The 22,569-nt window shown below is 44.2% G+C and overlaps 1 protein-coding gene across 2 annotated transcripts in view; it reads left to right on the forward strand.

Moving 5' to 3' along the window:
* Positions 1-21,241, forward strand: part of LOC140201608 (endoplasmic reticulum membrane-associated RNA degradation protein-like) — a 73,023-nt gene extending 51,782 nt beyond the window's left edge. The window contains exons 12-18 of one of the 2 annotated variants that reach the window (XM_072265976.1): positions 99-269; positions 360-443; positions 1,446-1,525; positions 14,811-14,945; positions 16,490-16,708; positions 18,598-18,711; positions 20,445-21,241. In XM_072265976.1, the coding sequence (XP_072122077.1) occupies positions 99-269; positions 360-443; positions 1,446-1,525; positions 14,811-14,945; positions 16,490-16,708; positions 18,598-18,711; positions 20,445-20,622 (981 nt within the window). In that variant the 3' untranslated portion in view covers positions 20,623-21,241. The remainder of the gene's footprint in view (positions 1-98; positions 270-359; positions 444-1,445; positions 1,526-14,810; positions 14,946-16,489; positions 16,709-18,597; positions 18,712-20,444) is intronic. The other variant, XM_072265977.1, reaches the window with a different exon arrangement.
* Positions 21,242-22,569: the final 1,328 nt, after the last annotated feature.

Below are 22,569 nucleotides of genomic sequence, written 5' to 3' on the forward strand. Positions count from 1 at the left end.
TATTTAGGGAAGGGCTAGTTGGATTTGACAATCATGAGACGTCATGAGAATACAGGGTTAATATCAAAGAAAATGTGACGATTTTGCATTCCGCATAGGAAATCCTTTGGGATCTTTTAAACCATCAAGAGGGTCCCCGGATCCGAGACCACTTGAGTCATGGTGAGCTGGATTTGAACACGTTTCCTGAGGAAATGGCCAGTCACGTGGTAGCACTGGCCATTGTTCTACTACATCGCTGCTGTAGAAAAGGAAATGAAAATGTCATGGTAACCGGCCAATTCTTCCATTCACCATTTTGTTAAGTTACAGTCATATGTACGTTTGATGTGGGCTGATGCATGCTTCATTGAATATAGGAAAGTGAGTGGTTGAAGGCGATCATCAGTTCGATGGATTCATACTGCTGTCGGTTCCATCCCATTGGAAGACTTAAAGAGCAGGTATTCAGTTCTTTCCTACCTGCTTTATTAGATTAAAACCTCCAGGTGGAATTTCTGTTCCTGTTCAACATTAAAGTCTTTTAAAGATTTTCTGACATTTGCAGAACAGAGTAATGGCACACTAGCCTTGAGCAATGGCAAGAGATGTAATCTGTCCTGTCTGTACTGTTCACTTAATTGAAGGTGATTGATTTTTTTAAAATACTGTGTAGGTGTAATGGTCTTCAAAGATTCAGTGTTCATTTTGCCGGTTGTATAAAATATTTGCAGGAAAAGCAAACGGTCAACATTCATTAGACAGCTGCTCCAGTGCTGTCTTGCCACTCTCCACCTTCAAACTAATTTAATATGTTAGACCATAAAACATTGGAGCACAATTAGGCCATTTGGCCCATCAAGCCTGCTCTGCCATTCCATCATGGCTGATCTATTATCTCTTTTAGCCCCTTTCTCCTGCCTTCTCCCCATAATCTTTGATGTCCTGACTAATCAAGAACATATCAACCTCTGGTTTAGGAATACCCAATGACTTGGGCTTCATAGCCGTCTGTGGTAATGAAAATCAGTGTCACCACCCTCTGGCTAAAGAAATTCCTCCTCATCTCTGTTCTAAAGGATATCTTTTTATTATGAGGTTGTTCCCTCTGTGTCGAGACTCTCCCACTATAGGAAACATTCTCTCCACGTTCACTCTATCTTGGATAATCCAAATTTTGCTCCAAAATTCCGTTAATTTTCCAAGTTATATCAATGTCTGCCTTGTACTGTCTCAGTTTGTTTACAAGGCCACAGAAATTGTGATGTGTGGGTACTCAGTGAAATTCCTCAGCAGGAAGTTCTTGTTTCTCTTTGCAGTCCCAAGTTATTAAAGGCAGCAACTCACATCGTTTGTGCAAGTCTTTGTATGATGTCAGGTGGAGCTGGCTCATTGAGTGAACTGGCTGAATGCCTGTTGTTGGGGGGATTGCTCTGTGTTGATTCTTCAGCTGTTTTCTCTTGCAGCTTCGACACTGCGTCCGATGCCTACGAAAATGGAATGAGATTCCCAGACCCTCAGTAGGGCAAGTTTTGGAAGGACCAGGGTAGGAAAATAAGTAGAATAATTTCAAAGCAAATTATTATCGAAGTACGTATATTGTATGTCACCATATACAACTGAGCTTATTTTCTTGAGGGCATTCACAGTAATTACAAAAAAAAGAAACTGAAAAACTGCGCACACAAATGAAGTGGGACAAGCTAACAATGTGCAAAATATAGTAAATCGTGCAAATGAAAAATAAAAAAAAGCAAAATAATAATCAAAGTTCTGAATGTTCGGAGTAAATGTTATTATCAAAATACATATATGCCACCATATACAAACCCTGCAATTTATTTTCCTGTGGGCATACTCTGCAAATCCATAGAATATTAGCTATAACAGGATCTATGAAAGGTGAACTGGAGCAGGAGCTGGATGACCTGCGGATCATTCGGGAGAATGAGGAGATTATAGATCGTAGCTACAGGGAGGTAGTTACGCCAAAGGAGCAGAGGACAGGAAATTGGGTCACTGTCAGGCGAGGGAAGAGGAAAGGGCAGGCAGAGCAGGGTTCCCCTGTGGCCATTCCCCTCAACAACAAGTATCCTGCATTGGATGCTGTTGGGGGGGATGACTTACCTGGGACAAGCTGCAGTAGCCGGATCTCTGGCACTGGGTCTGGCTCTGCAGTGCAGAAGGGAGGGTGGAAAAAGAGGAGAGCGGTAGTGATAGGGGACTCGATAGTCAGAGGTACAGATAGGAGGTTCTGTGGTCGTGACGGAGAATCCAGGATGGTTTGTTGCCTCCCGGGTGCCAGGGTCAAGGATGTCTCTGATTGATTGCATGACATTCTGAAGTGGGAGGGTGATCAGCCAGATGTCGTGGTGCACATCGGTACCAATGACATAGCAAGGAAGAGTGAAGAGGTCCTGGACAGTGAGTATAGAGAGCTTGGTAGGAAGTTGAAAAGCAGGACCTCAAGGGTGGTAATCTCAGGATTGCTACCTGTGCTGGGTGCCAGTGAGGGTAGGAATAGGATGCTCTGGAGGATGAACAAGTGGCTGAGGAACTGGTGTAGGGGGCAGGGTTTCAGATTTCAGGATCATTGGGACCTCTTCTGGGGCAGGTGGGACCTGTACAAGAGAAACAGGTTACACTTGAACTACAGGGGGACCAATATCCTTTCAGGGAGGTTTGTTAATGCTATTGGGGAGGCTTTAAACTAGATTTGCAGGGGGATGGGAACCAGAGTGCCAGAGCTGACAGTGTGGCTGGGGTGAAAATAAATGATGTTAAAAGTTCAAGCAAATCCGCTAATAGAAAGGTTGTGAGTGGTGATAAAAATCTTCTGAGGTGTATGTATTTCAATGCTAGGAGTATTACGGGGAAGGCAGATGAGTTGAGGGCGTGGATTGACAGGTGGAATTATGACGTTATAGCAATTAGTGAAATTTGGCTACAGGAGGGGCAGGACTGGCAGCTTAATATTCCAGGGTTCCGATGTTTCAGATGTGATCGAGGCAGAGGAATGAAAGGTGGGGGAGTAACATTGCTTGTTAGGGAAAATATTACAGCAGTGCTCAGGCAGGACAGATTAGAGGGCTTGTCTACTGAGTCCTTATGGGTGGAGCTGAGAAACAGGAAAGGTATGGCCACATTAGTGGGATTGTATTACAGACCACCCAATAGTCAACGAGAATTGGAAGAGCAAATCTGCAGAGAGATAGCAGGCAACTGCAGGAAACATAAAGCTGTGGTGGTAGGGGATTTTAATTTTCCATATATTGATTGGGACTCCCATACTGTTAGGAGTCTAGATGGTTTAGAGTTTGTAAAATCTGTTCAGGAAAGTTTTCTAAATCAATATATAGAGGGACCAACTAGAGGGGATGCAATATTGGATCTCCTGTTAGGAAATGAGTTAGGGCAAGTGACAGAAGTCTGTGTAGGGGAGCACTTTGGTTCCAGTGACCATAACACCATTAGTTTCAACTTGATCATGGACAAGGATAGGTCTGGTCCTAGGGTTGAGGTTCTGAACTGGAAGAAGGCCAAATTTGAAGAAATGAGAAAGGATCAAAAAAGCATGGATTGGGACAGGTTGTTCTCTGGCAAAGATGTGATCGGTAGGTGGGAAGCCTTCAAAGGAGAAATTTTGAGAGTGCAGAATTTGTATGTTCCTATCAGGATTAAAGGCAAAGTGAATAGGAATGAGGAACCTTGGTTCTCAAGTGATATTGCAACTCTGATAAAGAAGAAGAGGGAGTTGTATGACATGTATAGGAAGCAGGGAGTAAATAAGGTGCTTGAGGAGTATAAGAAGTGCAAGAAAATACTTAAGAAAGAAATCAGGAGTGCTAAAAGAAGACATGAGGTTGCCTTGGATTCGCCTGGGGGGACTATGAGGCGAGGTGAGTGGCTGAGCCCGGGCGACCGAAGCGAAGTGTCAAATGTGGAGGAGTTTTTGGCCAGAGGAGTTTGGTGCAATGTGAGGAAAATGACCCAACATACCAGTTGAACTTCCTGGTGTTGGGACAGACGGTGGTGGACCGGGGGATGGAAGCTCAGGTCGTCAATCTGAATGAGACACAGGGAAGAGAGGGGATTTGCACCGCACTGCGGTCATGTACTGATGAATTAATCCAGCGAGAAGAAACAATGACCCGCCTTCGAAGGGATCAGCAGAAACTCAAGACGTCGATTCAGAACAGATTGGAAGACTTGCAAGTTGGGGAAGATCATGGAAGTGTTCTGACTTAGGTCAACAGAAAACCGGGAGCCCAGGGAGGGGAGTTTGACTACACGCCCAAGGAGGTAAAGAAATGGAGGGCAGATCTCGGAAAAGGGAGGCGGACGCTTGAAAGGAACCTGAAGATGACTATCGCGAGTTTAAATGAAGTGGAAAAACTGAACGTTGACCTGGAGGACGCCCTCGGGAAGAAACCACCAGAGGCTGAACATCCTTTAACTGCTGCTTTTCAGGTCAGGGAGGAAGAAGCTGGTGGGGTAACTGCGTCCCAGATTGAGATGGCCAGGAACCCTGAGTCAGAACTGCTGAGGCTGTGGCGAGAGTTGAAGGAGTCCCCGAAGAAGCTGACGTCTCGACTGCAGGAGGCTGAAGGGGTAGCCCTGGCTAAATGTTTCAGTTTGGAGAAACTTAACCAGCAGCTATCGATCGAGGGAATGAGGAAGGATACGGGTTCGAAGGATGATGTGATGCACATGTGGTAAATGCTGCCTTCCGCTAACTTCCCCGTGATTGAGGAAGAGACCTTTGGCCCTTCTCCCACTGAGTCAGGTGTAGTGGGGAGGGCTAGCTGTGGGCAGTCTGAGTTGCGGCAGGATTGGGAAGGAGGAGAGGCGGGGCCCTGGACACGGGACAGGGGGCTCCGAGCTGTAGTCGTGGTCTGAGTGAGAGAGAGTTGGCAAGCAGGCCTGAGGTATCCCTAGTAGTGTCTGAGCCTTTTCGGTTTAGGTGAGGGGGTACGGAGGTCTCAGAGGGTTAAGAAGCTCCCAAATAGGTTGGCCTATGTAGTGCCCGTGGGACGGGAGTAAGGTCCTCTGTTTGGGGAGCACTGTCACTGTGTGTATCTGTGTATGTGTGTGTTGTGTGTCTGTAGGACTGGCTGGCGAGTTATTTAGAAGTCATGAGGACATGACTTTATTTGGTGGGGGGAGAGTGTAAGGGGGTTTCGATTTTTATGTTACTGCGGAGGCTAATTAAAATGGTGTCTTTGTTATGTTAATCTGGGGAATGCGGCTTTGTTGTGTTAAACGTTGAGAAAGTTTGCACTAGCAGCTTGTTGTGGTTTAGAGGGTGATAAGAGGATGCTATTAACCAATTGGGATAGTTGTTATGGTTTTGGTGTATTTGAAGATACTGTATGCGCGGGGTTTTGGGGGAGAAGGCGGGAGAGTGAGACAGAGGATGGACGAGGTGCTGTGATGTCCGCTAACGGGGTCGGACCCCGAGCGGGACGTTCGGCGAGGAGACGGAGACGGACTCGTGTGGAGCGTCTGGTCGACCACCGTTGTTGGTCCCAGGCGGCCGGTCGAGGTGGTCCGAGGGGGTCACAGGGTGAAGAAGAAGGTCCTTGAGCTCCAACAGTTTTTGTGCACGAAGAGATTGGACTTTGATAAGTGTGGCGCCTTTTATTTTCCTTTTATATTTTATTCTCTTTTAATTATATAGTTCCAGTAATATCTATAAACTGTATATCATTTAATCGCATCTGGTGTATTGTCTGTTATTTGGGCGGGGTGGGGTACCTCACACAGCATCCACACAAACGAATTACCCAGTTTGGCGGGGCCGAGGCTGTTTCCCTAGACGACAGCGAGCCGAGCGACCCTGAGGGTGGCCGGGGGGCACATTTGTCATCTGTATCAATGATCTGGATGATAATGTGGTAAATTGGATCAGTAAATTTGCTGATGATACAAAGATTGGAGGTGTAGTAGACAGTGAGGAAGGTTTTCAGAGCCTGCAGAGGGACTTGGACCAGCTGGAAAAATGGGCTGAAAAATAGCAGGTGGAGTTTAATACAGACAAGTGTGAGGTATTGCACATTGGTAGGACAAACCAAGGTAGAACATACAGGGTTAATGGTAAGGCACTGAGGAGTGCAGTAGAACAGAGGGATCTGGGAATACAGATACAAAATTCCCTAAAAGTGGCGTCACAGGTAGATAGGGTCGTAAAGAGAGCTTTTGGTACATTGGCCTTTATTAATCAAAGTATTGAGTATAAGAGCTGGAATGTTATGATGAGGTTGTATAAGGCATTGGTGAGGCTGAATCTGGAGTATTGTGTTCAGTTTTGGTCACCAAATTACAGGAAGGATATAAATAAGATTGAAAGAGTGCAGAGAAGGTTTACAAGGATGTTGCCAGGACTTGAGAAACTCAGTTACAGAGAAAGGTTGAATAGGTTAGGACTTTATTCCCTGGAGCGTAGAAGAATGAGGGGAGATTTGATAGAGGTATATAAAATTATGATGGGTATGGATAGAGTGAATGCAAGCAGGCTTTTTCCACTGAGGCAAGGGGAGAAAAAAACCAGAGGACATGTGTTAAGGGTGAGGGGGGGGGAAGTTTAAAGAGAACATTAGAGGGGGCTTCTTCACACAGAGAGTGGTGGGAGTATGGAATGAGCTGCCAGATGAGGTGGTAAATGCGGGTTCTTTTTTTAACATTTAAGAATAAATTGGACAGATACATGGATGGGAGGTGTATGGAGGGATATGGTCCGTGTGCAGGTCAGTGGGACTAGGCAGAAAATGGTTTGGCACAGCCAAGAAGGGCCAAAAGACCTGTTTCTGTGCTGTAGTTTCTATGGTTTCTATGAACTAGAGTGCAGAAGACAACAAATTGTGCAAATGCAAATATAAATCAATAGCAAAAAGTAATGAGTTCAAGAGTCCTTAAAGTGAAATCATTGGTTGTGGAACCATCTGAATGGATGGGCAAGTGATAATTAATAATACTCAGAACAGGAGTTGTAGAGTCCTTGGAAGTAGGTTGTGCCTGTTCACTATTGGGGTGTGTGAATTTATCCATGCTGGTTCGGGGGCTTAATGGTTAAGGGGTAAACACTGTTCCTGAACCCGGTGGTATGGGAAATTAAAGCTTAGTAACTTCACGTTGCTGCTGAAAGGTTGTAACCAGGCTGGTAAGCGCCTGGTGTAGCTGAATTGTGGCGACAAGGAAAGTGACATGTTTGATTCTTGACCTGCGCTGGGCTTGTTGATTTTCACACTCTTGCAGTACGGTAGTTTCATTGCTTTCCATAAGATCATAAGACAAAGGAGCATTATTAGGCCATCTGGCCCATTATTGCTGATTTATTATCCCCCTAAACCCCACTCAACTGCCTTCTCTCCATAACCTTTAATGCCCGTACTTTCAGGGGGTAGAGCAGGGAGGGGAGATTTACTGTCCAGCTAACCTCTGAGGAGGAGGGTGTGGGATAGTAGTTATTGGGCAAGATCATTTATTTTGTTGTGACCCTGATATTCAGTTTGGCACACAGAGGATGGACTCTTCATTCTTTACTCACCAGATGGCTCTATTGAATGGTTCTTACCTGCTAATTTCACCCAGACCACTGGTGACCTCGCCTTTCCTGACCTAACGTAACTGGTGTCTAATAAGATCATAAGGCATAGGAGCAGAATTAGGCCATTTGGCCATCGAGTTTGCTCTGCCATTCAATCATGGCTGATCCTTTTCTCCCCTGCTCAGCCCCACTCCCCAGCCTTCTCCCCATAACTTTTGCTGCTGTGTCCAATCAAGAATCTATCAAACTCTGCCTTAAATACACCCAATGACCTGGCCTCCACAGCTGCCTATGGTAACAGATTCCACAAGTTCACCACCCCCGGCTAAAGAAATTTCTCCGCATCTCTGTTTTAAATTGATGACACTCTACCCTGAGGCTGTGCCCTCTTATCCTAGGCTCTCCCACCATGGGGAACATCTTTTCCACATCTACTCTGTCTAGGCCTTTCAGCATTCGAAAGGTTCCAATGAGATCCTCCCTCATTCTTCTAAATTCCAGTGAGTACAGACCTAGAGCCATCAAACGTTCCTCATATGGTAACCCTTTCCTTCCTAGAATCATGTGAACCTCCTCTGAAGCCTTTTTACTGCCAGCACACCTTTTCTTAGATGAGGAGCCCAAAACTGTTCACAATACTCAAGGTGAGGCCTCACCAGTGGCTCAGCATCACATTCCTGCTCTTGTATTCTAGACCTCTTGAATGCTAGCATTGCATTTGCCTTCCTTACCACTGACTGTACCTGCAAATTAACCTTCAGGGTGTTCTGCACAAGGACTCCCAAGACCCTTTGCATCTCAGATTTTTGGATTTTCTCCGTTTAGAAGATAGTCTACACTTTTTTTTTTACTATCAAAGTGCATGATCATGCATTATCCAACATTGAATTTCACTTGTCACTTTCTTGCCCATTTTCCTAATCTGTTTTAAATCCTTTTGCAGCTTACCTATTTCCGCAACACTACCTGCCCATCCACCAATCTTTGTATCATCAGCAAACTTGGCAACAACGCCATCTATTCTATTATCTAAATCATTGATATACAGCATAAAAAGCAGTCCCAACACCAATCCCTGCAGAACACGACTAGCAGCCAACCTGAAAAGGATCCTTTTATTCCCATTCGCTGTCTCCTACCAATCAGACAATGCTCTAACCATGCCAGTAAATTTTCTGTAATACCATGCCTCTTGGCGGGATACTTGGTAGTGTGGAGGAGCAGAGGGATCTGGGAATACATGTCCATAGATCCCTGAAAGTTGCCTCACAGGTAGATACAGTAGTTAAGAAAGCTTATGGGGTGTTAGCTTTCATAAGTTGAGGGATAGAGTTTAAGAGTGGCGATGTAATGATGCAGCTCTATAAAACTCTGGTTAGGCCACACTTGGAGCACTGTGTCCAGTTCTGGTCGCCTCACTATAGGAAGGATGTGGAAGCATTGAAAAGGGTACAGAGGAGACTTACCAGAATGCTGCCTGGTTTAGAGAGTATGGATTGTGATCAGAGATTAAGGCAGCTAAGGGTTTACTCTTTGGAGAGAAGGAGGATGAGAGGAGACATGATAGAGGTGTACAAGATATTAAGAGGAATAGATAGAGTGGATAGCCAGTGCCTCTTCCCTAGGGCACCACTGCTTAATACAAGAGGACATGGCTTTAAGGTAAGGGGTGGGAAGTTCAAGGGGAATATTAAAGTAAGGCTTTTTACTCAGAGAGTGGTTGGTGCGTGGAATGCACTGCCTGAGTCAGTGGTGGAGGCAGATACACTAGTGAAATTTAAGAGACTACTAGACTGGTATATGGAGGAATTTAAGGTGGGGGGTTATATGGGAGGCAGGGTTTGAGGGTCAGCACAACGTTGTGGGCTGAAGGGCCTGTAAGGTGCTGTACTATTCTATGTTCTATGTTAACTTGGTAAGCAGCCTCGTGTGGCACCTTGTCAAAGGCCTTCTGAAGGTTCAAGTATACAACATCCACTGCATCCCCTTTATCTATCCTACTTGAAATCTCCTCAAAGAATTACAACAGGTCCATCAGGCAAGATTTCCCCTTTATGAAACCGTGCTAATTTTGTCATATCTTGTCCTGCGTCTCCAAGTACTCCATAACCTCATCCTTAACAATTGACTCCAACATCTTTCCAACCACTGAGTTCAGGCTAACTGGTCTATAATTGCCTTTCTGCTGCCTTCCTCCTTTCTTAAAGACGTTTGTAATTTTCCAGTCCTCTGGCGCCATACCACAGTCTAATGGTTTTTGAAAGATCATTACTAATGCCTCCACAATCTACAAAGCTACCTCTTTCAGAACCCTAGGGCGCAGTTCATCTGGTCCATGTGACTTGTGTACTCTTGGGTCTTTCAACTTTTTGAGCATCTTCTGCCTTGTACTTGTAACTGCACTCATTTCTCTTCCTTCACACCCTTCAACATCTGGCACACTGCTAGTGTCTTCCACAGTGAAGACTGCTGCAAAATACTCATTTAGTTCATCTGCCATCTCCTTGTCCCCTGTTATTATTTCTCCTGCCTCATTTTCTACCGGTCCTATATCCATTCTCATCTTTCCTTTATTCTTTACATATTTGAAAAAGCTTTTACTGTCCACCTTGATATTGTTTGTTAGCTTGCTTTTATATTTCATCTTTTTACTTAATGATTCTTTTAGTTGCTCACTGTAGGGTTTTAAAGGCTTCCCAATCCTCTATCTTACTTTGTTTTGTATGCCCTTTCTTTTGCCTTTACATTAGCTTTGACTTCCCTTGTCAGCCGTGGTCGTACTATTTTGCCATTTTGAGTATTTCTTTGTTTTTGGAATATATTTGTCCTGCATCTTCCTCATCTTTCCCAGAAACTCACACCATTGCTGCTCTGCTGTCATCCCTGCCAACATCTCCTTCCAATTTACTTTGGCCAACTCCTCTCTCATGCCACTGTAATTTCTTTTATCAAAGGTTCAATTTGATATCAGATCCTGAATACATCCTGAAATTCCTTTTCTTCGCAACCATCCACAAAAACAGAGGAGTGCCCCAAAGAATGAATGACAGTTAAATGTTAGAACCCCAAAGTCCTCCCAGCTCCCCCCCTCCCACATAAGCAGCAGCAAAGCAACCACCCCCCACCAGCAAAAAAGCATCGGCGCCCCCCCCCCCCACCGAGCTCTCAAGCATGCAGCAAAGCATCAATAAGGACACAGACTTGCAGTACCCCAAAGATTACTCATTTCACCCAATATACCACAGGCTCCCCCCCCTCTCCCCCCCTCTCCCCCCCCTCCCCCCCCTCTCCCCCCCCCTCTCCCCCCCCTCTCCCCCCCCTCTCCTCTCCCAAATAAGGTGTCCTCGTTTCACAACGAGAGGGGAGACATAACAAACATCTCACTGATTAACAATGTTAAAAGTCTGTCACTTTCTCTGAGCTCTGGGCCCAAAGATCTCAGGTCTCTGGCATGCAGCCAGCTTGCTGCTTTCGATCTTCCTTCTCTCACGACACTCCAATTTCCTGCAGAGGCACCAACCTTGAGTCCGCCTGCTTCAGGGCCATGAAATCCCGGAACCCTGAAGGTGTGCTAGTCTTCTAGGTTGCATCCTTGGTATATCAAGTAGCGGCCAGTCGTGAGACCCTGAGAGCAGTTCCCATTCCCGCAAAGAACCGGAGTCAGCGTGTAACTCCAGGTCAAGATCTTCAAAAGATCCCTGAAAGGGAAAAATAGAGATATTAAAGATAGAAATAGAGCTGTTTCCGAAGACTAGCCACATCCACTGAAATACTACTGCATCAGACTTTCTCCCTATCAAATTTCAAGTTGAATTCAATCATATTGTGATCAATGCCTCCTAAGAGCTCTTTTTACCTTAAGCTCCCTAATCACCTCTGCTTCATTACATAACATCCAATCCAGTATAGCTGATCTCCTAATTGGCTCAACGACAAATTGCTCTGAAAAGCCATCTCATACACTATCAACAAACTCACTTTCTTGAGATGTATGTTGAAATCTTCCATGATTATCATAACACTGCCCATTTGACACACCATTTCTATTTCTTGTTGTAATCTGTGGTCCACATCCCAGCTACTGTTGGGTGGCCTGTTGTCTATAACTGCCATCAGGGTCGTTTTACCCTTGCAATTTCTTAACTCAACCCACAAGGATTCAACATCTTCCAATCCTGTGTCTCATCTTTTCACTGATTTGATGCCATTCTTTACGAGTAGAGCCACACCAACCCCTCTATTGACCTTGCTGTGTCCCTCTGATACAATGTGTAACCTTGGACATTTAGCTCCCAACTCCAGTCATCCTTCAGCCATTATTCAGTGATGGTCACAACATCATACCTGACAATCTGTAATAGTTCAACAAGATCATCCACCTTATTTCTGATACTCCGTGCATTGAGTATAACACTTTGAGTGCTGTATCTGCTATCCTTTTTGATTCTGCATCCCTAACGCACTGATACTCACCCTGCTGGCTGCAATTATGTCCTATGATCTGCCTGCCCTTCCTGACAGTCTGACTGCAAGATATCTTTACTTTTTTACCATCCGTCCTATCCTGAGTCCCTTCACTCTGGTTCCCACCCTCTACCAAATTAGTTTAAACCCTCCCCAACAACTCTAACAAACCTGCCTGTAAGAATATTGGTTCCCCCACCCCCCTCGGGTTCAGATGCAACCCGTCACTTTTGTACAGGTCATACCTCTCCCAGAAGAGATCCCAGTGATCCAAGAACCTGAAGCTCTGCCCCTGCACCAGCTTTTTAGCAATGCATTTATCTGCTACATCATCCTGTTTCTGCCCTCACTGGCGCGTGGCACAGGCAGCAATCCAGAAATTACTACCTTGTTGGTCCTGCTTCTCAGCTGTCTACCTAGCTCTCTAAATTCTCTTTTCAGGACCTCTTTGTTTTTCCTTCCTATGTCATTGGTACCAATATGTACCAAGACATCTGGCTCCTCCCCCTCCCACTCCAAAATATTGTGGGTGCGATCTGAGACATTCCTGTCCCTGGCACCTGGGAGACAACATACCATCCGGGTGTCCCGTTCATGTCCACAGAATCTCTTGTCTGTTCCCCTCACAATTGAGTTGCCCTATCACTACCGCTTCCCTCTTCTCCCTCTTTCCCTTCTGCACCATGGATCTATGCTTAGTGCCAGGAACCGGTCTCCATGGCATTCCCCTGCGAGGTCATCCCCCACAATGGTAATAATCACTTCTGGAACATTGAAATCTGGATCAGGTTCACAAAAATGATCCTGGGAATAAAAGGGTTAAGTGTATGAAGGAGTGTTTGACAGTTCTGGGCCTGTGTGCACTGGAGTTCAGAAGAATGAGGAGGAATCTCATTGAAACATATCCAATACTGAAAGGCCTAGATAAGAGTGGACATGGAGAGGATGTTTCCGAAAGTGGAGGGAGTCCATGACTAGAGAGCAGAGCCTCAGAAGTGAAGGACGTCTGTTTAGAACAGAGATGAGGAATAAATTCTTTTTGCCAGAGGGTGGTACATTTGTGGAACTCATTGCCATAGCTGGCTGAGAAGGCCAAATCATTTGGTGTATTTAAAGCGGAAATAATGGGTCCTTGATTTCAAGAGTTACAGGGAGAAGGCAGGAGAATAGGGTTGAGGAGAATAATACATCAGCCATGATGGAATGGCAGAGCAGACTCTGGGCTGAATGGCCTAATTCTGCTCCTGTGTTTTATGGCTTTATGGATGCTGAATCAGGCTTCAGTGAGGTTCCCACCATAGCTAAATGGACTGCTGATTGAGTAAGCTTGCATATTAGCAAGCTGGCCAAAATTTGTTATTGCCGGGGTTGGGATGTGTGGAGTAAGTAACTGCAAAGCCAAGGTTCACCAGATTTGATTCATGGAATGGTAGGTTGTCATTTGAGGAGATACAAGGTTGAGCAGACCTTTACTTCCTTTGCAAAATGCAGAGCTGATGTTCACCCCAGGTGTCACTGTCTCAAATAAGGGATAAGGGGTCAGCATTTCGTTACAAAGGTGACGTTTACTTGCTCATCCAGGGTGTGGTGAATCTTTGGTATGCTGCACCAAGTGGTCTGTGGAAGCTCAGTCACAGGCAACCGTAGACCATTCAGCCCATCGAGTCTGCCCCAGCATTCGTTCAATCCCTCTCAACCCTCTTCTTCTGCCTTCTCCCCATAATCTTTGACACCCTTACTAAACAAGAACCTACCAATCTCTGCTTTAAATATACCCAAAGATTTGGCCTCCAGAGCAATCTGTGGCAATGAATTCCACAGATTCACCATCCTCTGGCCAAAGAAATTCCTCCTCATCTCTGTTCTAGATGGACATCCCTCTATTCTGAGGCTGTGCCCTCTGGTGGTTTATCCTCCCACTACTGGAACTATCCTCTCTACGTCCATTCTATCCAGGCCTTTCAATGTTCCTGATGAAGGGTCTCAGCATGAAACGTCGACTGTTTACTCTTTTCCGTAAGTGCTGCCTGGCCTGCTGGGCTCCTCCAGCGTTTTGTGGGTTTTCCTTTCAATATTCAGCATGTTTCACTAAGATTTCCCCTTATTCTACTAAACTCCAGCAAGTGCAGGCCTAGGGCCATCAAATGTTCCTTAGATTTTTGTCTATTCAGAGAATCAATGCCTATGTGATTTGTGCAGGAAGATGGTGCTGAGGCTGGAAATTAACTATCATCTAACTCTGGTACAGCAAGTGCAAGGGGATGAATAGGTAGTCTTTTCTTACATTATACAATACTGTATCCTTTGGAGAGGAGAGTAAAGTGGAGATGGAGAACAGACTCTCAATGCTTGGACAGATATGTAGGTAGGAAGGTTCCAGAGAGATGTGGGCCACATGTAGGCAAGTGGTACCAGCGCAGTAAAGCACCTGGGTCGGCCTGGATGAAATGGGATTAATTCCATGCTGCATGACTTCATAATAAACATTGTTATTGGAGGAAATAAGTATTACTGTAAAAGTAGAATATGAAAAGTAACAGAAAATGCTGGAGGAACTCAGCAGGTCAGGCAGCATCTGTGGAGAGGAATAAACAGCCAATGTTTTGGGCTGAGGCTGTTCATCAGGATCTTTATTGCTCTTCATTGATGCTGCCTGACCTGTATATTTGCTCCTGCATTTTGTATATGTTACTCCGGATTTTCAGCATCTGCAAACTTCTGTGTGTGTAGTGTATGCAAAGTGGATTGGTGGTAAAGTTAGCGGGAAAGCTTACAGATTATAATGTTGATGTACCTTTCTTCCACCCCACATTACTGACAGGTCTGAGTACTCAAGCCCAAGAGCTCAAGCTATTTCTGCCTGCCATGTGAAGGAACTTGTTCCCTACTTAATAAAGCGGCTACAGCCAGTCTACGATGAAGAACTGAATATGTCACAGTATTTATTAGCTGAGGAGTAAGTATCCTGGGATTTGTTGGCAGTTTCACTGTTATAAGATAGGCATAGAGTTAGGGCATTTGACCCATTGAGTCTGCTTCACTATTCCATCATGGCTAGTTATTATCCCCCTCAACCCCATTCTCCTGCCTTCTCCCTTTGACATCCTTACTAATTAAGAACCTATCCACCCACTAACTTGGCCTCCACAGCCGTCTGTAAAGGGGGTGAGTAATTATGCCATTAACTATTTTGTGTTTAATAATTGTCATAAATTTAGACCAATCTGTAGAAATTTGCTTTCACTTTGACACGAACGTCTCTTTTCTGTTGATTAGTGTCAAAAAAGCCAAATTCAATCCACTGTGATTGAATGTTGTAAAACAATAAAACATGAAAACTCCCAACCCGGGGGGTGGTTAAGTTTGTGTGCGTGTGCGCGGATCATTCGGCTGTGTGAATTTGCTCCGCGGTTTTCCAATTCTGAATCTTGCACATTCCCATTCCCTACACCAGGCTGGCTACAACGGTCTATGTAACTGACTCTGCAGCTTATTTCAATCCTGTGCAGTAACCGCCCCCCCCCCCCCCCCCGCCGCCATACCAGATGATGATGCAGCCAGTTAGAATGCTGTCCGCAGTTCATCTATAGAAATTTTCAAGTGTCTTTGGTGACATACCAAATCTCTTCAAACTCCTAATGTCGTGTCTTCTTTGCGGCTGCATTACTATTTAAATGGAGTAATACTGAAATATTGTACTATAGAAGGACCTGAGGTTCTTCAAACATAAAACTCAAAGGGCGTTATGGTCTTTTGGGATGGCAAAATAGGACAACCTTCCGCTTCTGTTTAAGTTCTTAGTAGATCAGTCAGCTGCGTGAACTTGTTCTGCGGTTCTTGAGATCACAGTGGATTTGTATCTGAACTCTTTCTAATCCCATTCATTCCATATCCATTTAACACTTGGATTAAATTGAAAGAGAACTGCTTTGAGTTTTCATTACACTGAATCCCAGGCTTGTGTTTGAAATTCTTCATGGTCTTGCCTGTAACCCCTCCAACTCTACCACGCTCATATCTCTGAACATCTCCAATTCTGAGTCTTATACATTCCCCTTCCCTACTCCAGGTTGGCTAAACAGGTCTTATCCCTAGAATCAACACACATAAAAATTGCTGGTGAGCGCAGCAGTCTAGGCAGCATCTATAGGAAGAGGTGCAGTCGACGTTTCGGGCCGAGACCCTTCGTCAGGACCAAGAATCCCTAGATAAGAATTCCTTATCCTTAGAATTCCCACTCTGAAACTCTCTGCTTTTCTTTTTCCTCCTCGTAAGGCACTTTTTTTTTTTTAAAACAAAAACAGCTACTTCCATTGACCAAATATTGGTCAGCAGCACTGACACCATCTTACCTGTTCTACGTGAAGCCTTGTTCAATAATCCTGGGGATGCTACAGTGTTAATGATACTATGCAAATGAGAGTTCTTTATGTTATATCCTTCCGAAGCTCTTTGTGTTTAGCGCATTGTCTTTACTGAGAATGGTTCTTCCTACTACAGGCAACTTCACCTGGTAACTAAACTGCTGGGCAGCTCCATACGGACCTTGTACTGTCCTCGGACTGTTTTGGAAGTGGTTGCCCTGCTGCGGAAAGTGGTCTCACAGTGCCTGACCGTTTCAGAGCAGGTGACGTGTGGTGCTGTGACTCGCCAGCAACTGTGGTTGAACAAATCTCTGCGCTCGCGCCAGAGGCAAAATTATCTCCGTATGTTGGGCAGGTGAGGGTTTCCTGTAAAATGCTTTATGTGCAAGCTGTGTGGGCATAAGGGATTAGTTCAGGTACTAATTGGTTCAGCACAACACTGTGGGCTGAAGGGCCTGTTCCTGTGCTGTGCTGTACTGTTCAATGTCCGATGCTTTAAACTTGCAATTATCCAGCTGAGAAATTCAGAGGTCCCTTTCAAGAAGATGGAACCCCCTGGTCTCTAGTGTGTATTTGTATTTCATACATAGTCCAGCATCTGAGTGAACTTCTGACAAAGCTACCATCTTGTTCGTTTCCCCGTTTCACAGAGTAATTTGCTATAATTTAACATTTTGATTTTTGCACCAGCACAGCAAGTTCTGACTGCTGTGACATTTCTGGTGAGATCACAACAGTCACAAATCACTCCCTAACTCTGCATATAAGGCTCTCCTTCTTGCCTCTGCAAAACGTGTGGTCATAATCTCCACTCAAGCGCCATCTGTCAACAACATAGAAACTAAGCTTTCTTTGTCTCTTTTTTTTTCTATGATTAATATGCTGATGTTCTCCAGTAACTTCTCACTTTGATTTTTGTAAAAGCCTCAAGACCATGCCTCCAAGAAGACCACAACCTTGTTGCAGGGTTTGGAGGCCTGTGTGCCTCAATGACCCAGAGAGCTATGTTGGCTGGAGACAGGGCTTTGTGCTTTAGCTCTTGGTAGGGTCACCCATGCCAAACAGGTGAAGGCCAGACGAAGTGATCCACCGGTCCTCCAGGTTCGGGGGTTCAGCTCAGGGCTAACGACCCAGACTGGTAAAACAAAATTGTTACGGAAACAGCACGTCTGAGTGTGATGGTGTTCCTGAGTCTGCAGCTGGTACTTGCATGGCTGACTGTAGTAAAAACCGAGCTACTGACACGATGAAGGAAGTCCTGAACGCTGCCAGAGATGGAGGACCTGCACTGCTGACCTAAGCGCCAGACCATGGTTAACTTCATCAGCAAACTGATGTGTTGCATCTTAACCAAATGATAAGTGTAAAGCCTTATCATGTAATTGTTCTGGAAATTTAAACAACTCAGACGTGCACACACAATTTACACACATCTGCTGACATCTTACTCAGTAAAATTGAGATTACTCAGGGCACAAATTAAGACTTAGCCATGAAACCGCAGTGGATGTTTATTTTGAGATAACCTGAATGTGCTGGTACTTCTAACTGAGCAACTTTAAAGAAATATACAATTCATTCCTTTTATTCAAAGTCCTTTTTTAAAATATATTTTCTCATGAGATGTTTGCTTTTCTGGTATAACCAGCATTTTAGACATACCCTTTTTTCCCTGAAGTGTGGTAGAAGAAATTATCTTTGAAATACTGCAGACGTAAGATATAGGAGCAGAATTAGGCCATTTGGCTCATCGAGTCTGCCCTGTCATTCCCTCAATGCTGATTTCTCATCTCTCTCTCAACCCCATTCTTCTGCCTTCTCCCTGTAACCCTTGATTCACTTACTAATCAAAAACCTATCAACCTTCGCTTTAATCGTACCCAATGAGGCATTGAATTCCACAGATTCACCACCCTCTGTCTGAAGAAATTCCTTGCTGTTCTAAAGGGATGTCCTATTCCAAGGCTGTACCCTCTGGTCCTAGAATATCCCATTATAGGAAACATCCTCTCCATATCCTCTCCACCTATTCAATAGATTTCAATGGCATTTACCCCTCATTCTAAACTCCATCAAATGTTCCTCATACAAGTGCTACCATATTCATGTCCTCCAAGATATTGACCTAGCAACTCTGAAGATGCAGTAAAATTTGCAAGTTAGTTTGGTGTGAATGTAACGAATGTATGTGCTAAGTTATTGGTTGTGTTCAGTCAATTAATTACGTACTGTTTTATTTTACAGTGTTCAGTATTTGCACTCCATCTTCAGTTTAATCACTCTACTAGTAACTGTGGAACTGCTCAACACAAGGACAATAAGTGAAATAGATTCTTCTGAATGCCGCATTTACTTGAAGTAAGTGCATTGGTCTGTGTTTCAGGGTTGCTCTTCACTGATACGATGTTTCATAAAAGAAGTTGTGTATTTGTAGTCCTAATATTTTAATGACTTGTGTTGGAATGCAAACTGATGACTAGATATTGATACTCCCCTCTTCCCACCCCCTTCCCACTCACAGTCTACAATAGAAACCCCCCCTCCCACACACACAAACAGAATCAGGTTTATCATCACTCACATGTCACAATTTTTTTTTGGCAGCAGCAATACATAAGATTACTATAGTGCTGTGCGAAAGTCTTAGACACCCTAGATACATATGATATGTCCATATATATCTCTCTATATCTATGACTTTTGCATAGTACTGTATAATGTGCTTTCTCCTTGAACTTGCTCAAGTGAAGCAAATCCCATCATAGTGTATTTATAGCACAGAAAGACACCTAGCTTTTCTTGCCTACCCCACTTTGGAAGAGCAGTCACGTTAGTCTCGCTCTCCTTATAGTCCTAGAAATGTCTTAAGTACGACCAAGTGATGATGAAGGAAAAATGGATGTCAGTATGCAAGGGGTGTCATTTGGAGGGAAACTGGTGAACTGGTTTCCCAAATCTAGTTGGGGGGAAGAAGTCAATTTCCCCCTTTTACTGATAGCCATTCCCCTGCTCCCCGAGATGAGGGAGGTAAGGTGAGGAAAGACAGTCCATTATCTCCATACGCCTGAAAATGTTTAATTTTGGTCTCTGTGAGACATGAACTTCAAGTAGAGTGAGGAGACTTTCCTTGCAGGAGAATTTTACATGTAGCATGATCATGAAGAACTTCCTATTAGTGTCATTAACTGGATCAAAACTCTTCTTTACCTACCTGTCTTTACAAGAGGATCAATATTAGTCATTATATTTATGACTATAAGATATCGGAGCAGAACTAGGCCCATTGAGTCACCTCTGTCATTTCATCGTGGTTGATCCAATTTTTCTCTCAGCCCCAATCTCCTGCCCCCCCCTCCACCCCATCCCATATCCCTTCAAGCCCTGACCAATCAAAAATCTATCAATCACTGCCTTAAATGTACATAAAGACTTGGACTTCACAGTAACTGTGGCAAAGAATTCCACAGATTCACCACCCTCTGGCTAAAGAAATTCCCCCTCATCTCTGTCCTGAAAGGATGCCGCTCTATTCTGAGGCTGTGTCCTCAGTATTTTCTACTGCTTGGACCCTGAGCCTTAAACTTCCCTAGGTAAACTTCCCTGCCTCCCACTCCTTTTGACACTACTCCTTGTGGAATATGTTGTATGAATAGTTGTGTGAAGTACTAAGGGGTACTTTATTATATGAAGGACCAATGGACATTTAAATGATGGTCTGGAGTATTCTGAACTGCCACAGCTACTGAGCAGGCAGAGTGACCGAGAGATACAGCCCTCCAGGTCCAAACTGACCATCAAGCACCCTCTTTTTACATGAACCATAGCCCAAACTGTTTAACCTCCCCTCAGTGTCCAATCAAACTACTAGCTTAATGTTTTTGGGCTGGAGGGATCTGCAGCACCTGGAGGTGTCACAGGGAGAAGCTGCAGACTCAGCTTCATACCACTGCAGTCAGGATTGAACCGAACCCTAGTTGCTGGAGCTGGGAGACTTTGGCTGTACTTATTATCTCTACAACTCTATACATAATTTGACAGAATAAATCATTTTTACCTGTTTTTTGTAGTAAATCCTACTCTTGCACTTGCAGATTCTTGAAGTCTTTGTTGCAGTACACAGAAAATATGGTGACGTACACAAGCCCAGGGAAAAATAAATGGGAGGAAACCTGGGACCTGACTGAAAAGATGCAACAGAAAGTTAAAGGATTTTATAACAGATGGAATGATATCTCTGCAATGAGTGTGGCTGGGAATGCTTGGTCTTAATCCAACATATTTATGTACTTCTAAAAAAAAAACATGAAGAATTTCAAACACAAGCCTGGGATTCTGCTGAAGGAATGGACCTTAGCTACACCTGTGGATGTGGGTTTACTTGTGTGAAACTAGAGCAAGAATTATGAGATATTTTGTTATGGAGGCCAATGCAGTAAAACTCGGTCCTCCCCAGAGGGACATACTAAGCATGATCCTCTTTCCTACTAATCCTGATATGAGAAGAGTTTGTTCAACAAGAGTTTGTTTCTTCTCCCCTTTCCCAGTGAATAGAAAATATGGTTGCCTGAAAACCCAGACCACCAGGCTCAAAGGCAGCTTCTGTTACTATAAGATGATTGAATAGTTCCCTATAATGTACCTCATTATGATCCTGCACCTATTGTCTAACTGACTGAACTTTCTTTGTACCTGTTGCACTCTATTCTGCATTGTTATTGTTGTACCTTATTCTAGTTAAATGCACTGTGTAATTGATTTGTATAAACAGTATGCAAGACAAGCTTTTCAGTGTATCTCAGTACATTTGACAATAATGAACCAATTCCAATTATAGATCAGATCTAGATCTTCTGGCCAACTTGCATTTGGTGTTGGTGGGTGTTACCTTACACCACGTCCTTGGCTGTCCGTCGATTTCGATGTTGACTGTGCTGAGAACACGCCTTGCACAGTAATAAGACAGACAGTGTCGTGTCCCACTATACAGACTCTCTGGGCTTCCAAATCTGATGCTAAGTGGTACACAGAGTGTAACAGACTTAGCGGATAAGGAAGCTGCTCCGCAGTGACAACTAACTAGTCCAGTGATGCCATCTGTTGACCAGCACTCTGGTTCCTCCGCATGCCACCAAGGTGGCTGTACCATTGACCCTTTTGGATTCATCTGCTGCAGACACCATCAGACGCCCTGCTGCCGGCGTCCTCGTTGGGTGCAGCCTTTGCCTGAAGAGGCATAACCTACAAAGTAGCAAAGGCATGCTTACCTCCTTGACTTGGCTAGCCACGATCCTGCTACTAGATCTAGTCTAGTAGTATACCGATGGAACATCACCTTCACGGCCAGGTTAGACCTGCCAGAGAACCAATCTCCACCGTACTTCGCTGATGTTCGGCCAGTGTCACTCCTAATGGTGAGGTGCCAAGGTAGGATTTTGTAGGAGTACACAATAGACTATTGAAAGGAGCACAAAAATCCTTTCTCGATAGTTGCATGCTTTATCCCCTAAAATAAAGTTCTTTTTGCCAAGGAGAGTTCCACAGAAGGTACAGTATTCCAGCTTACTTGTAGTGGTAAATGGTCACTTGTAATAAAGAGGCCATCACATCACACACAGATGACTCTCCCACCTGGGATCAACAGGTGGGAATTTCCAGGGCATTGAACCTTTTGAGTCTATCCCAATAACCTGATCACTTAGCAAGGGGAGTGGATTATTACTGGAATTGCCTCATTGATATGGCTTGGATAACCTCAGAGGTTGTGGAGACCTTGGAACCTATTTGTATCTTTAAACAAAAAGAAGTTAATTTTGGGGAAATGGGATACGTAAAGGTTACGTTGAATTAATCTTTTTTTTAAAATAAATTGGTGAAAATGATCATATTATTTGGTAGAATGTGAACGTGGTGGGTGTGTGGAATGCCCTGCCAGCCTGGTGGTAAAGGCAGAGACATTAGGGACATTTAAGGTGCTCTTGGATACGCACATGATGATAGAACAATAGAGAGCTATATAGGAGCGAAGAGTTAAACTGGTTTTAGAGTAGTTTGCAAGGACTCTCTAGTGTCTCAGAGTGGTAACTGGTGGCATTGTAGATTGAGTAAGTCCTGTTCAAGACAAAATTTATACATTCTGCAACCAGTGATGTACCCTTACTGTTACTGTCTGTTATATGCATTAATGATTTAGAGTTACGATTAGTAGGTTTACAGAAA

This window comes from Mobula birostris, chromosome 8 (assembly GCF_030028105.1).
Source record: "Mobula birostris isolate sMobBir1 chromosome 8, sMobBir1.hap1, whole genome shotgun sequence".
Lineage (NCBI taxonomy): Eukaryota > Metazoa > Chordata > Chondrichthyes > Myliobatiformes > Myliobatidae > Mobula > Mobula birostris.